The following is a 15,995-nucleotide window of genomic DNA, read 5'->3' as shown; positions in this document are numbered from 1 at the left end:
TATATATATATGTATATATATATGTATATATATATATATATATATATATATATATATATATATATATATATAACGCATTCGACTATATGCTTATTAATCGTTGGTCGCATGTTGTTATAGTCAACACCAATGTATATATTATTTATATGTATATATAATTTATATGTATATATAATTTATGTTTATGTTTATATATATATATATATATATATATATATATATATATATATATATATATATATATCAGAAATCTCTATCTTTCATTTTCTTTTTGTTTTATTTTCAACAGACTTTTGATTGTCTTTTATATATTCTGGCATTATTGATAAATTCCAGTAGGGTTTTTTTTTCTTTTTCACCAAAGTCAGTGGGAGATCATTTTAGAGGTTAACACATGATATTGATCTTAGAAGATCGTAATTACTTGATTGGATTTCGGCCTCATTTATTGTTAATTTTTGTTTAACAAAATAAACAAATAAATAAAAATGAAATATAACCCAAATGAAACCAAAAATTCTTTCGACGATCAGAAATCCAAACTTTATATAAGAATTTGAAACATTGTTAGGCAATATTGAGTCGAGCTCCATTCCCATAAAAAAGTAAAAAAAAAAAAGAAAAAAAAAGAAAAAAAAGAGTGAAGCCCCGGTTTGAACGCCTAATAATGGATCAGCCGGTTGGCAAGCGAAGGTAGAGCGCATTTCACTGCTGCTCAACTTGCTGACAACCGCACAAGAAAAGCGTGCGAGCTGCTTGCTTCAACAAAAGGAGGGTTCCATGAGAACTAACTGTTAGTCATCCTTCGTGTTTACTTTTGATGTCCGGAACTGCGTTTCTGCGACGCCAGAAGACACCCAGATTCTTGCTAAGTCTCTTCAAGTGTTCAACCCAGAGATTGGTCTCCTTGTCGTCTTCGCCCTGAATTCAGAACAGAAAGATAAGATATACACTGCCTTTGCATACAGAAAAGATAGAAAATAATACATAAAAAATATTAAGAAATAGGTAAAATAATGTCATTTAATCAAAGCTGTTTTTAGCGACACATGAAACATGAGTAAAAGACATAAACTCATATCGAATCTTATGCTTTTAATAATCTTCATAATATTGTGGGGTCCACGTTCGCGCTTGTAATCCATAATAAAAAAGGAAATACGTTTTAGTTTAATTTTATGAACTAGCATAGATAACCGGTGTTACTCGGGACCGTAAGAGGCTAATAGTGAAACGAATTTCTAGATATTTTGGTGATTAATATGGAGTCAAGAGAATTGTCTTACCTTGAACAAATACGTTTCTTTGTTCCAATCTTGAACTTCGAAAACCTTCTCCGATTCCGGGTTTAGCGAAATAACACACTTATCAAGGAAAAGTGGATCCTTAAACAGAAAAGGTAAAATAATAAAGATTAAATAGAATAGGGCGAGATAGAATGATAAAATTAAACACTATCTTATTTAGATATTGATTTTGACCGTCTGCCTGTCAGTTACAATCTTTTAAGTGCAATGAATACATTATGGAACTTGTTTCATTTCAAAATATTAGTAATGTTTACTACTTTTAGAAATGAACGATATCGTGTTAATAAAAAGGAAATATGTTTTATTTTTATTTTGCTTGTAACGATAATTTTGTTGGTCTGTATTCGCGCTTCACATCGATAAAAATGAATATGTTTTATTTTATTCATAACAATAATATTGCGGGGTCTTAATTCGCGCTTGTCATCCATAAAAAGGAAATACGTTTTACTTTTATTTTAACTACTAATATGGCAGTCCGCACGGGGCCATAAAAATACAATATATATAAAAAAAATGTAACATATTTCTATCAAAACTTCTATCTCTTTACCGCTTTTTATCCGCCTCACTAAAGCAGCTATAAAGTACGTATTATACTGAGTATTACCTTGACTATTTGATATCTGCTCCCTTTACATCTGAGGGTAACGAGCGCCGCTTGTCGAATAGGCGTTTGTTGTGTAAAGAGCAATTTCTTTGGGATACACCCTTCCTGTTGAGGCTGCAAAAAAAAAAAAAAAAAAAAAAACCATCAAAAGAAATGATCAACATCAAAACAACCGGAACCTGAAAAAGTATTAACAGTGCGCATGCGCAGAACTCATTAAAACCAAACTCATTCTTTTTTCTACAATTACGATAATCACAAAACATCACGTGTCATATTATAATGAATTTTATCATCGTTGTATTAGAAAATCCCCCGAAATATATTGCATATATACCTCACATTCCATGAGCGAAGTTGCTGACAAAGGAGAAAAAATGCTGTTTTCTAGGTTGGGATCTATCAATCTAACACTTATCGCTGGCTAATTTATAATAATAAAATCTTTTTGTTAGCTCTTTACATCTTTCATGCTTTGTTTGAAGAGATTTCCATAAGAAAGGTAATATACGAAAAGTAAAATCCCCATATAATAGTACTAAAGCTTATATCTGGAATACTTATTCCAATGTAAGCATCTCTCTTTACATCATCAACATTCTAATCCACATTTGGCATCAATTGAAATGAATGGCTCTCGTCTTCAGGAGGCCTCAAGTTTTGACAAGCTTCTGGGCTTGACCATTACTCCTGATCTTAAATGGAACACGTACATCAAATCTGTTGCCAAGGCCGCTGGAAAAATGGTGGGATCTTTCTATCGATCCGGTAAATATCTCACTGCTGATGCTATTCTCTATCTATATAAGAGCCAGGTACGTCCAAGGATGGAATACTGTTGCCACATCTGGGCAGGAGCTGCTAGAAAGGACTTGGCCTGCCTTGATAGAGTTCAAAATAGACTTCGTAGCCTCGTAGGAGATGTCCTTTTCTTTTCGCTGCAACCTCTATCTCACAGAAGAGATGTTGCGAGTTTGTCTCTGATGTATCGTTATTTTCATGGAAAGTGTTCGACTGAGCTTCAATCTATGGCCCCCCCTCGCCAAACTTTCACAAGAAACACTCGTCTAGCTGTAAACACTATCAATAATTCCCCCCACTCTTTATCGGTGCCTAAACCTAAACGTAGATTCCATGAACAAAGCTTCTTTCTTAGAACTGCACGCCTGTGGAATTGTCTTCCGTTTTCCTGCTTTCCGGCTGACTACAATATGGTTGTGTTCAAGTCTAAAGTAAATAAGTTCTTGATGAGCCGTTCCATATAAGTTATCAAATTTACCAAATTTTCATTACTAATGATTACTATATTGTCCAATTTCTACTGTACACTCTTTAACCCTTATCCTTGAGTGGCCTCTGGGCCTTGATAATGTGGTGATGCCTATGTAAAAAAAAAAGAAGAAAAAAGTCAAATCAATTGCATGATTTTGATTCTATAAAATGTCTAGCAACATTTTATTTTTTAATTCCCTCTAATCTAATTCTTTGTTTTCAACCTATTTTTTAAAATTTAATTCTTTGTTTTGCCGATCAGGACATTCTGTAATTCCTCGGTTCGTATTTTTCGATTCAATTCCTTTATTCTGAAACTGTTTATGTCAGGATTCTATTTTCAAATTCGTAGTTTGAAAGTTTCCATTTTTCGTCGTCACTATTGTGTTTGAACCGGTCACAATCATTGTTCTTGCTTGTCCTCGCTTTGAACGTTACGATTTGAGATAGAGAAAATCAAAATTCTTTCGACTTACCTCGCCACGCGTAAGCAATAAGGCATGCACAGGAGAGAACTTGAGACTGGCGAATTTCTTTCCCGTCCAGAAATGATCCTGCGGTTGAGTTGAAAGAAGTGAGCTGACTAAAATGTCATGCACTTCTTCTTGACTCCAGTTCAAATGTGTGAGAGCAGCCTGGAAATAAACGAAGGGCACACTTTAATGAAAGCAGAATTTAGATACATCTCTATATTAATAAAATGAATTCCTGCCTCCCCCCCCCACAAATCAACAGAGATTAAACCATTCCTGGAATGATCCGATCCCTGTTGGTTTTGCGGTAGGTGTAAATTTCTGTGCAGTTCTAGGCTTTGCCTTATCTCTTTGAGAAGGGGTCATTTTATTGCTAACCGCCTGGGGCGCCCTTACCGGGAAATGCCGACAGGGCTGCCTAGGCACTTTTTGCAGGTCAGAGCGGCCTTACTCTGGGGCATTGACTTCTCAATTCCACTTTCCGACCCTGGTGTCAAAGTTCTTGTAACGGAAGAGAACTAACTACCGTTAATAAAATGAATTCGTCTGTTGTTTGCGTGTGTTCTGACTGACGGGATTATTGTAACGGGGTTTCGTTGATCAAATTACACAGGTAAACTTTATAGAAACAGAAGCTAAATAATCTAAATAATAATACGATAAGGCATTTCAGCTTCATACGTACGCTATCATACTTCACACACATAAAAATGAGATCACGTGATATACAGGGGGATTGAAACGTAACTCCCTATTTTAAAATACACACAATTTATTTTTTCAAATATGATTTATACAATTAATGAATACGAGAAGAAAGTATACTACATGCACTTTTATTTAAAATTCAATATGGCCGCCTTCATTCGCAACCAGTTTTTCAAGTCGACCAGCAATCGCATTAACTGATTTCACAAGAAAATCTTGCGGAATTGTAGTTATAACCAGGGCTGTGATAACAGCATATTATTTTCATTGTTTTGACTCTTGAGTATATATCCGTTAATATCTTATATGTTTTTTTTTCTATAGACAGATGTGGTTCTCGGTTGATTAAGTGTGTCTAACTATGTCGGATATATACCCGAGAGTCAAAACAATGAAAAGAATATTCTGTTCTTACAACCCTAGTTATAACTTCACGTATTCGCCCCTGTGGAGAAACTTCATCTTGCATAAAAATCAACTCTTCAATATTGTCCCAAACACTAATAATTTGCCATATTTTATCTTTCAACACAGTGAGGTACCGCCACACATTGTTATTGTTGCTCGTAAATAGGTGAATGCCCAATTTCCTGGAAGATGGATGGGTAATCGCGGGTCGCACTTGACTTAACGCCCTACGACGAATACGTGACAATCATTCCGCAAGAGTTTCTTGTGAAATCAGTTGACTTGAAAAGCTGGTGGTGACTGAAGTCGCCTATATCGAATTTTAAATAAAAATACATGCATTCTACTTCCTTCCCATATTCATTGATTGCATAACTTATATTTCAAAAATAAATTGTATGTATTTTAAAATAAAAGGGTACTTTTCAATCACCCTATATACATTTTAAACATATATCTTTTATAGAGGGCATAGAAAGTGATAACGTACGTACAAACCTACTGCTATGAAAATGGTTCATTTTCTTTTTTTTTTCAATGTGTTTTGTTTTTTTAATTTTCACGACTATATATGTGTGTATTTGTGTTTATGTCTATGTGTATGCGCACGCTCGTATACGTGAAGAATTCCTGTACACACCTTAATTAATTCAAATTTATCGGAGGAAGTTTGTCTTCGGAGTTCTGGTCTTTTTCGGCTCATTCTCAGTGGATCACCGCCCTGGATTTTCTATAAAGGAAGAACAATAAGAAACAATTAAGCTGTTGGTATTACTGAAATTATGACTTTATTACATATATACGTTATATATTCTATTTTTACGAAGGTTGATTGAGGAGCGACTTTTTCGAGTGACGTATGGTTATTGTTGTGATGTCATTCTTAGTTTAATACACAAAGAAAATCGGAAAATATGATGGCCGAACACTTGTGAATAAGATGGCTACGATGCAAATAACTGATAACGGCCGGAAATAGTTCAGGCGGAATAATTTATTGAATAGAATTTAAATCAAGGAACTTACAGCATTAATGTCTTCGAGAATTCTCTCCAGTCCAACCAATGCTTCATGTAGCGGTACAGAATCATGATGGTGAAGCGGCGTTGCTTTGTACAAACGGTTCAGCAAAAGAGGATATCTGAAATGATATGGAATGTAATACATGTAATATCTTTGAAAAAAAAAAAAAAAAGCAATGCATCTCTATATATAAAGTACAAGAATTTTTTATGTCGCTCGACAAAGATTAAAATCAAAATCTAATGATACTAAATCTTATGTCTAGAATCCTTATTGCAATTTTAATAAAAATCCATTACATGATTTTTATTCTAGAAAATGTCTAAAATTTAAAGCTTAGGCCTAACGATTCTCAGGAATAAAATAAAACTCAGGACATCTTGCTTAATTGGTGTTAACTGACTAGAGCTATGACAACAAAATATTCTTATAAATGTTTTGACTTTCGAGTATATTATATCCGACACTGTTATACACAGTTAATCAACCGAAAACCACATTACTCTATATAAAAGCATATAAGATATCAAAGTATACAAACCCGAGAGTCAAAACAACGAAAAGAATATGCTGTTGTCCTAGCTCTATTAATGACTATGGATCAAATTTAATGCAAATTCGAAAAATTTGAATTTTAACATGAGAGGTAGTTCCATACATATCAACCTTTAAAATGCTCTAAAAACTGAAATGTGAAAACTATTCATTAATTGATGTCTAAGGTCCGGAGGAGGGCACTCGGACTTAGAGTAAGTCGTTTTTCATTCATTCATTCATTCATTCATTATTATTATTATTATTATTATTAAAAAAATTTTTGTTACTAATTTTAAGGAATAAAACACCACCGACAGCAGAGGGCCTAACAATCATTTGTTTTTTCGTGTGTCAAAAGAGATTAAAAAAAATTGAAAGAAATTTAATTTTGAAAAACAAAAAAACAAAAAACAAAACGAAACAAAAACAAGTGAACTTTAAAACAGTCTGAGATTGTTACAACTATACATGAATAGAAACTTTAATGCATTTTATAAAAGGTGTTTATTGCATATGTATATATTTTTCGATTTGTCGGTTGTTAAATATACTGCAAGCTTACCAAAGAAAAAAAATTAAGCTTTTGTGAGAATTCTACTTACTTCATAACTCTCTGTACAGGGACCATAAGAAATGATTTGAGGCTCATACGTCTTAGTGTGCTGTTCTCGGCTTGAGATACTTGCAAGAAAGCACGAAGAATGTCATTGTCTGTCTCAAGCTGTTCCAAAGTATCGATCGCTGCGCTCTGTTGGTAGAAATGAAAGACAATATTTTTAATTCAAGTCATGGCTGATATAACGAAAACAATTTACTACCGTTTCATTAAGGGCTCAGTTCGAAATATCGTAATACTCTTAAGTTTGACATAAAGATTCCTAAGTTTAACGAGACGTACTGCAGAAGGTCGGGAATTACATATAAATACACTTTTAGTTTTTATGTAAATTTTCTTTTTCGGCAAAAAATACACACACGCATCTGTTATCTGTTGAAAATGTTTGATTTTTTCTTCACAATATCTTTATTTTGTATGTAGCTATTGTAATATATGTTTGTTTTTTCTAAAACTTTTTAAAAAACTTTCATTATTTGCTTTCATGTATGTATGTATGTATGTATGTATATATGCATATATGTCTGTCTGTATGTATGTATGCATGTATGTATGTAATGTATGTATGTATGTATGTATCTATCTATCTATCTATCTATCTATCTATCTATTAATCGATTGATCAATTGATCGATCTATCTCAATTACCAATTTATATTTCAAGATCAACTTACCTGATCAACACAGTATTTTTCGAAAACTCGGATCATATCGAAACAATTAAGAAACAATTGACCAATGTTGACACATTGACCTCCCTGTAAGGAAAAGAAAAAGAAAAAGAAAAGTAAAGTTACTAATTTTAAGGAATAAAAAAAATTGAAAGAAATCTATTTTTGAAAAAAACAAAACAAAACAAAACAAAAAACAAGACGAAACAAAAACAAATGAACTTTAAAACATATATATATATATATATATATATGCAGAGAGAGAGAGAGAGAGAGAGAGAGAGAGAGAGAGAGAGAGAGAGAGAGAGAGAGAGAGAGAGAAAGAGAGAGAAAGAGAGAGATAGGGTAGAGAAAGAGAGAGGAAGTGAGTTAGGAAGATTGGGAAAGGGATTGAGAGAGAAAGAGATAAAGATATATAGAGAGGAAAAGACAGAGAGCAAAAAAGCTAGACATTGAACTGGAGAGCAATTAAGAATGAAATAAAAGAGCAAACGGTGCATATGTCCAATTCGTTATTTACTGAACGAAAAGAAGAGAGACCTGCGTGAAAAAAAGACATGAAAGGCGAAGAATGGAGAAAAAAGAGGAGGAAATCAGTCGGAATTCTTATGAACAAACAAACTCACCTCTTCGTTGTCCAATGAGGAATTTTCAATCAAATGGTTTAGTTTCTCGATAAAGTTTTCATTGACTTCAACAAGTTCTTCAAGATTCAAGAAAACAGACGTTAACTGTTGATTATTTATAAGCGCTGCTTCTTTGATGGGAAGGTAGAATTCCTGAAGACATAAACAAACATACAATGTTGATCAATAAATGTCTCTACACTAATATTAAAATAATTTATGTTTCAAGGATTCGATTAGACTTTTATGTCGATAAAATTAGTAACATTTAAAGAAGAAACAAACATCCTTTAATCTAAGAAACATTTTCTTTCGTAGGTTTTGTCAACAAGTGTTTTGGTTTACTTGTGTAAGATTTTAAGTTCAAATCATATTTTAATGTATTTTTAAAGATTTTGGTTTTCACCTATACTTAAATTGCTATTTTTTTTTCTCGTGGATTTGATTGCATCCTTTAACATTTTTTATTTGAGAGCTTTAATAATAATAAAAAAAACTTTGGTACGTTTTTTTTTTTTTTTTTTTTTAGATTCCTTCACTTTTAGACTTCCTCATAACAGTTTATACTATTTCAATTCTTTGCATTAAAAAATAGTCTTCACTGATATTCCAGCTAATATTGAATTTTTTTTCTGTAAGGAGTGAATTTAGAAAATCACACTTCGACGTTTGCTGTCCTAATTATTCTCATGATTAAAAGTATCTGACAACGTTAAACTAACGTTAATTGTAAATTTTTATTCTTAACATTATATATATATATATATATATATATATATATAAAGTTAAGTTGTCAGAAATATTGCAGACAGAGGGGTGTCAGAGCAACGCTTAATCTTCCTCCACATTCTTGCCCAATCTGTGGTTTTCATTCCATTTGATTAGCGGGTCTTAAATATCACTGGATTAATACACAAGGTTCATTAAATGGTCGTCGGAGCTTCATATGTCGAAATCGACCGGAAAGTCCATCACACACGCACGCACGCACATACACACACATACACACACATACATATTACTACGTCACTACTAACCAAGATCAAAAGCCACCCGCGGTTAAGGCTTAACGAAATTATCCGCTGGACGACGAGCAACACCATGTGACACAATGCTACGTCACAACACATACACGACTATTAAATGACATTTATTACCCACTTAAAAAGAAAGAATTTAACTACAGCTTAGTTACAATCTTTGTTAGGGTTGGTCAAATTCTTTTGAGTTTAAAACCGTGTTCTAGGTCTAAAAGGAACGAGCACTGCAAAAAAAAAAAAAAAAAAGCAAAAAAAAAAAAAAAGCGAATCATCTCTTACCTCTAATAATATCTTCAGATCCCGTCCATAGTTGATCTCTGTCTGCAGAAGTTCCAAGATGGTTTCTTTTCTTTCTATTCTCGTACATTGGCATTGTTGACAGACGTTAGTTCCATCAGAAAGAGGCCGCAGAGTCACCACCTCCTCACAGTCGTCACAAATAATACCCTGCAACACGAATAGAAGAAACTATCAAATCAAGTAAGAAGAAAATGCTTCACAAGGATTAGTTCAAAGCTGCCAATTAAACAAAGTATTAGGTAACTGGTTGATCCGTACGACACAGCACAAAACGAATAGTAAAGTCAGAAGAGCCACGACTCTCTCTGATGAGTCGTAGACGACGAAACACGTGTAAGTGGATAATTATATTTTAAAAATAACATATATGCCGCTCCCCATGTGGTTAAAGGGAAAATTATTCCCAACTCGCATTTAGGTTAAAATGCACTTTCGTAAATAATTGAATTTATTCAAAACGTATCCCCAAAACAAAAACAAATAACATCTAAATAAATCGCGAAATATCCAAGCAGTCGTGCGAGATAAGCGAGAGGATAAAGAGTTTAGGTAATTTGGTTATGTAATAGAGCTGACATCTATTTAGTGTAGCTATTTTCGGCCTCAGTCACAGCCTTGATACGGGTTCGCATCTGAGAACATGCCTTTTCCACAAGCGCCAGCGGATGGCGGCGACCAGGCCTGCTTTCGTGTTGTGGGAGGTCATGTTGGTGACATGGTGATGGGCCTTTTAACTTGGCCCACTATTTATCGGATTGAGGTACGCGTAGGTATTAACTAGAAGCTAAACCGTCCAGGCTTTGACACCCGGCTTTCAGGTGAGAGCAAGTTTCTTTTGCCTGGGGTATCCTACCAGGGAATACCGACGGGGGTGCCCAGGCAATTCTTGCTAAGTCAAAGTGCCCCTCCTTTAGGCGCGCTGGCTTAACATCCCCACCTTCTGATCTTGTCACACACACACACACACACACACACACACACACACACACACACACACACACACACACACACACACACACAGGGTGGTCAAAAAGTCAGGTAACATCGCAATCTCCTCTTCAATAAATAACTTTAAAGACGCTATTGTATCAGGCTTCTTGCCATAAACGCTATCCTTTACATAGCCCCAAAGCCAGAAATCAGGAGGGGTAAGATCCCTATATAAGATTATAATGGATCATATTGTTTTTTCTACCTTTAACATGTTACCTGACATTTTGACCACCCTGTATATTACTTCTAAAATCGTCCAATAAATTCAGCAAAAAGTTGTAAGTTTATTTGTTTATTAATTTACAGTTTTTATTTATCATTATTTTTTTTCACCCACTCTTGTGCTGATGCTTTTCCGTCGACTTATTACAACTTATTTTGGCGTATGACGTAATATGAAGCATCAAATCACTAAGAACCTAAGCTGCTGCCTAACACCCGCAGACATTATCGAACAAAATTACAGTGCCAGATGAATGGATTCTTTGTGAATGGAAATAAACATAAATTTTATAAAATGAATGGCGAATGCCATTCATCTTGTAAGATTGATGTTGAATGAAATAAATCTAATCGATGGACGTTTTCTTAATAGTATTTACATGCTTGGCTTGGAGAAGAAACATAAGAAAGGCACGAACAGTGTCTGTTTGTATCCCGGATTGAATTACCATTGTTAATAGCAACTTGAATTTTGACGATTCGTTTTATTTGCGCCGTCTGTTTGTCTGTCTGTCCGTTCCACCTTTTATCGGAAACTACTGAAACAATCTGCTTGAAATGTTGTATGGACCTTTGTTATGATAAGGTACAGCGAACTAAGTACTGTGGTATATGTTCGATGCAAAGTTAAAGAATTAATAGGGGTTAGTCACAAAAATATTACATTTGCTCCTGAAGGTTTTTCGGAAATTACTCGGCCGGTCCGGTTGAAATTTTGCAAGAGCGTTTATTATGATGAGGTGCAGCGAACTAAGTATTATGATATCCGTTGCATGGAAAAGTTAGGGATTAATTATGCGTAGTATTTAATGCGCAAATGATCAGAGATTTATCCATATTAAACCATCAATTCAGCATAAAACACCCGTTCCAACTCAAAAGATTATAACTGTTGTCAGTTTTTAATTAGCTAAAAAGCATAGTCCGTTTATAATTGTTGTTCGCATGTATTTCGTTCAAATCACACGTATTCGATATGGGCTTTTGAATTTGAAACATATTACGTAAGAAAATCGAGATAGGTGCTACAGAGAACGAGGCGTTTTCCGTATTATTTGTATTATTCGAACTACTGTTTCTCATCTCGAGTGTTATTCTCACACCATTACGGTCGATATTATCCCCGACCTTTCCCAAGCTTATTTTGTTGAGCCTGGGAATCTTTCTGTCGGATTCAGGAAACTGTACGGAACTTCGAACGGAACCTTTTACTTAATCCACAAAAGGTAGCATGCTCTTGTTCTGTCAACCACGACTGGGTAGAAATGCAAAGTAATTCGCAGTTGTATTCTTAGTATCGCCTACACTGAGGATCGAACCTTCAAACTTTAGAAGAGTGTCACTTAGGATTGAATCTTACTTATTACTTATCGGTAAGGACCCATGGCGTAACAAATAAAGTACTAAGTAAAATTCAGTTCTAAGTGACAGCAGTCCGAATAATCCAAATGATCTAAATCATAAACCACCATTTCAAAAATTCAGAAACACATGCTTTTTTTAAAAAATTATAATTTACTATGGTGAAGTTAGATAATGTCCGTTTTTAATGCTCCTCCTTAAAAGGTGCACTATGGATGGGGGCAAAAATACTACTGACACTATTAAAATATACCTACAAAAAAGAAAACAAAAATAAAACAATGAAAACTACAATCACTATGAGAATTAACAAAACTAACAAAATATATCAAAAACTACTTGCACAACCAAAATAAGTGAAATCAAAAATTATTCTTCAAATATTCTATTGTCACCATAGCGTGGGAGATCCGCTGAGAAAAAGGTGGGCTCTTTCTACCGTGCTAGAAAGCTACTTACGCCTGAAAGTATCCTGTATCTCTATAAGGCCACCATTCGCCCATGAGTGGAATATTGTTGTCACATTTGGGCTGGTGCATCTGCTACCAGTCTCTCGCTACTGGACAGGGTTCAAAAAGAGTCACCAACCTGATAGGTCCTGAACTGTAATCTAAGCCTTTGTCCCATCGACGAAACGTTGCATCCCTCTGCCTGTTCTACAAGTATTTTAATGATGAATTCTCTGACGAACTACAAGCACTTGTGCCTCCTCGACGTAAATACACCCGACAAACCCGACAAGCAGCTAAATCCCGCCCCAACACAATAGAAATTCCTAGGTGTAAGAAAGCATTCTACTCCAATAGTTTCTTCTCCAGAACTGCTAGATTTTAGAACTCCCTTCCGGGATTCTGCTTCCCCAACTGTACTGACATGCAGAAATTCAAGTGTAATGTGAACAAACATCTTGCTACTCATCTCCCTTCATAATATCCCTGCAATTTATCTCCATGATAGTAGCCCCTTACTTCAAAGTTGCGCTGTTCCTTGTTTGGGGTGAAAATTGAATAAAAAAAAAAAAAGAAAAGATCCGAGGTTGACGGTGACCAAGTAATTAACAATATGGACTGAAAACCAAAATGTGTGAAGTTAGAATGCAATTCGTTCTACTCGCACTCAACGGAAAAATAAGTAAATGAAATAATATGGGAATCTATATAGAAAGTTTATTTTAGGTTCAGTCCCAGCCCCATTTTGTATTCTGTCACCCCTGTATTGATATAAAGTGTTCTTCTTCTTTATTAAAAAAAAAAAAACTACATATGGCGCGTGAAGATATGCATAAGAGTTAAAGTCCAGCCATGTAGATTATGGAAACCAACAACATTTATTTGATCTATTCATAAAATCTAAACATTGAAAAATCAATACACCTATCTACATAAACTGCATAAGTTTTAATAAACCATCGGAAATCATATCTACGTGCACTGTATATGCATATGTATCTACACGCACCAAATACTTACTAATAAACTAGTAGAAAGCATGTGTACATAAACCATATGCTTTAAGAAACTATCAGAAATCAACTGAAAATCAACTCAAAATGCTTACTGCTGTTTATCCATAAAAACATAGAGTTATTCATACAATATGTTCTTACGTGCTTTCCGACGGGTGCAAATTGGTCCGAGTTATTTTTGGTACAATAGGCGTGGCTCAAAATCGCCTGCTTTCATTGGTTCATAGCGATGCTCGGTCAACTCAGAGGCGCTGTATCCAGGGACAAGGCACATATAATTATTAAAGATTCCATGACAAAACAAGCCGGGGAAATTCCTTGACTAAGTAGATACATCATTAATATAATTTATTTAACTACCCAGCAAGTTCTCTCTCTTTAAGCTAAGTTAAGATACGAGAAAATATACATTTGAAATAAATAAATAAATAAATAAATAAATAAATAACCCTCTATTCAAAGTATATTTTAAATGTCTATCTCCAGTTAGTTCAGATTGTACACGGAAACAAGAATTCTCATGACAGTTTTCTAAGCCTTACTACATCCTTGTTGGCTTAGAACAAATTAGAAACGTTTTTTTTTATTGCAGCTTTATTGTTTTTTCATCAGCTTCCTTTTCCTACTTGTACTGTCTTCAGCACGGTTGAAGAGCTCCATCTACTCCCTATATGGTAACACTCTAGAACAGGAGTCCCCAAGCTACGGACCGCTGGCCAAATCCGGCCCGCCCAAATCTTTAATCCGGCCCGAGGAGCTCTTATGGAAAACGTAAAAAATATTCAGGAAACAATTTTAAAAATGGAAATGTGTGAAAATAGAGTGGTTTTTTTTTTCAGAAAATGGTTAAAAGAATGAGGTTTTGGAGAACCAGTTTCACGAAAAAGCAAGATTAACAAGCAAAACTGTGTAAAATACGTCCAGGTTATTTTTTTTTAATTATTATTTTGGTTCGTGTAGCTCGAAAAAGTCAGCAATATGTCTCACTCGCCGCCGTTCAGAAAACTTTGGAGACTCCTGCTCTAGGATATCAGAAAGAGGTTAACACGTACCATACCTTGCTCAAGGATGACCATGAATTATGCAAGGTAAGGGGAATTCGGCACCCTGAAGTATTATAAATATCCGCATATCTATATACATACAGCGCCTAGTATTTCCAAATGTTCACCCATCTGATACTCAACATCACTTAACTTCGGTGATCTAATGCCGTACAGAGTATAGTTAGAAACAGATAAATAACACATTCTAATTAGAAACATGATAAATGTTTGCAAATCAGATTAATTTGCACTCTAAGTATTTCAACCATTATATAGTGATTATTTAGTTTGAAAACATTCCAGAACAAAAACATGTTTCAGGAATTATACAGTACTTATACATACATTGCTGTGTCGGTGACTAAAGCTAATATTTACTTCCTTCCCACCGCAGGAAGGTGTGACACAAGGTAAAAAGGTGGGAAAAATTTAGCGAGCGCACTTAAAGGAGGATTTTTCTGGTTCATAAAAATTCTGTTCGACTGATTGTCGAGAACGTACCCCCAACTAGTACTTGAAATTAATTGGACACTAAACTATTACACACACAGACACAGACACAGACACACACGCACACACACACACACACACACATTTATGTGGAAATATGTTTCTTTAATTATATTTCACCTTAATTATATTTTATCCTTGAGTGGCCTATCTGCCTTGATAAGTGGAGACGCCTATGTACCCCCCCCCCAAAAAAAACCCCTCTATTTATACCAATCCTTCAAGTTACGAAACTCAATGATAGCGTAATAAAAGGAACAAAAGGTAATTTCTCTCCCAATTTTTCGGATTTTGTAATCATGGCCATATGCATTTATTTTCTTTTAAAATTCATAAGTGCGTTTTTTCTGATGAGTTAAGGGCAAAATAAATCCATTAATCGATAAAATATTTAAATTAATAATTTTACGCTACGAAACAGGTGCTGTCAAGGATTGTACAGGTCAAACATACTTAAAGGAATAAATGGTAAAATGGTAAACATCTTGAAATTTAGAATATAGATGTTTGTCATTTATTTGTAATATATATATATATATATATATATATATATATATATATATATATATATATATATATATATATATATATATATATATATGTGTGTGTGTGTGTGTGTGTGTGTGTGTGTGAAAGGTATGTTTAAATGATAAGTATTCGACATAATGTACGAATATAATCCGGAATAACGTCAATAAACCAATAAAAGAACAAACTATAAAAAAACCATTTCGTTTCTTAGATTCGGTAGTTAAACGCTTCTTTAAAATAACACGACAACAAAGTAAATATTTACTTGAACT

The 15,995-nt window shown here is 34.3% G+C and overlaps 1 protein-coding gene across 1 annotated transcript in view; it reads right to left on the bottom strand.

The window, feature by feature from the left end:
- Positions 1-263: 263 nt before the first annotated feature.
- LOC145286162 (neuroepithelial cell-transforming gene 1 protein-like) overlaps positions 264-15,995 on the bottom strand; it is a 43,427-nt gene continuing 27,695 nt past the window's right edge. The window contains exons 2-11 of the mRNA XM_080134940.1: positions 9,574-9,741; positions 8,255-8,407; positions 7,632-7,715; positions 6,944-7,089; positions 5,808-5,922; positions 5,422-5,511; positions 3,669-3,827; positions 1,921-2,034; positions 1,287-1,385; positions 264-921 (exon numbers count right to left, since the gene is read on the bottom strand). Of these exons, the coding sequence (XP_079991066.1) occupies positions 799-921; positions 1,287-1,385; positions 1,921-2,034; positions 3,669-3,827; positions 5,422-5,511; positions 5,808-5,922; positions 6,944-7,089; positions 7,632-7,715; positions 8,255-8,407; positions 9,574-9,741 (1,251 nt within the window). The 3' untranslated portion in view covers positions 264-798. The remainder of the gene's footprint in view (positions 922-1,286; positions 1,386-1,920; positions 2,035-3,668; positions 3,828-5,421; positions 5,512-5,807; positions 5,923-6,943; positions 7,090-7,631; positions 7,716-8,254; positions 8,408-9,573; positions 9,742-15,995) is intronic.

This window comes from Euprymna scolopes, chromosome 10 (assembly GCF_053919585.1).
Source record: "Euprymna scolopes isolate OS-2025 chromosome 10, ASM5391958v1, whole genome shotgun sequence".
NCBI classification, from domain to species: domain Eukaryota; kingdom Metazoa; phylum Mollusca; class Cephalopoda; order Sepiida; family Sepiolidae; genus Euprymna; species Euprymna scolopes.
The sequence above is the reverse complement of the archived record's forward strand: the minus strand, read 5'-3'. Positions and strand labels throughout refer to the sequence as shown.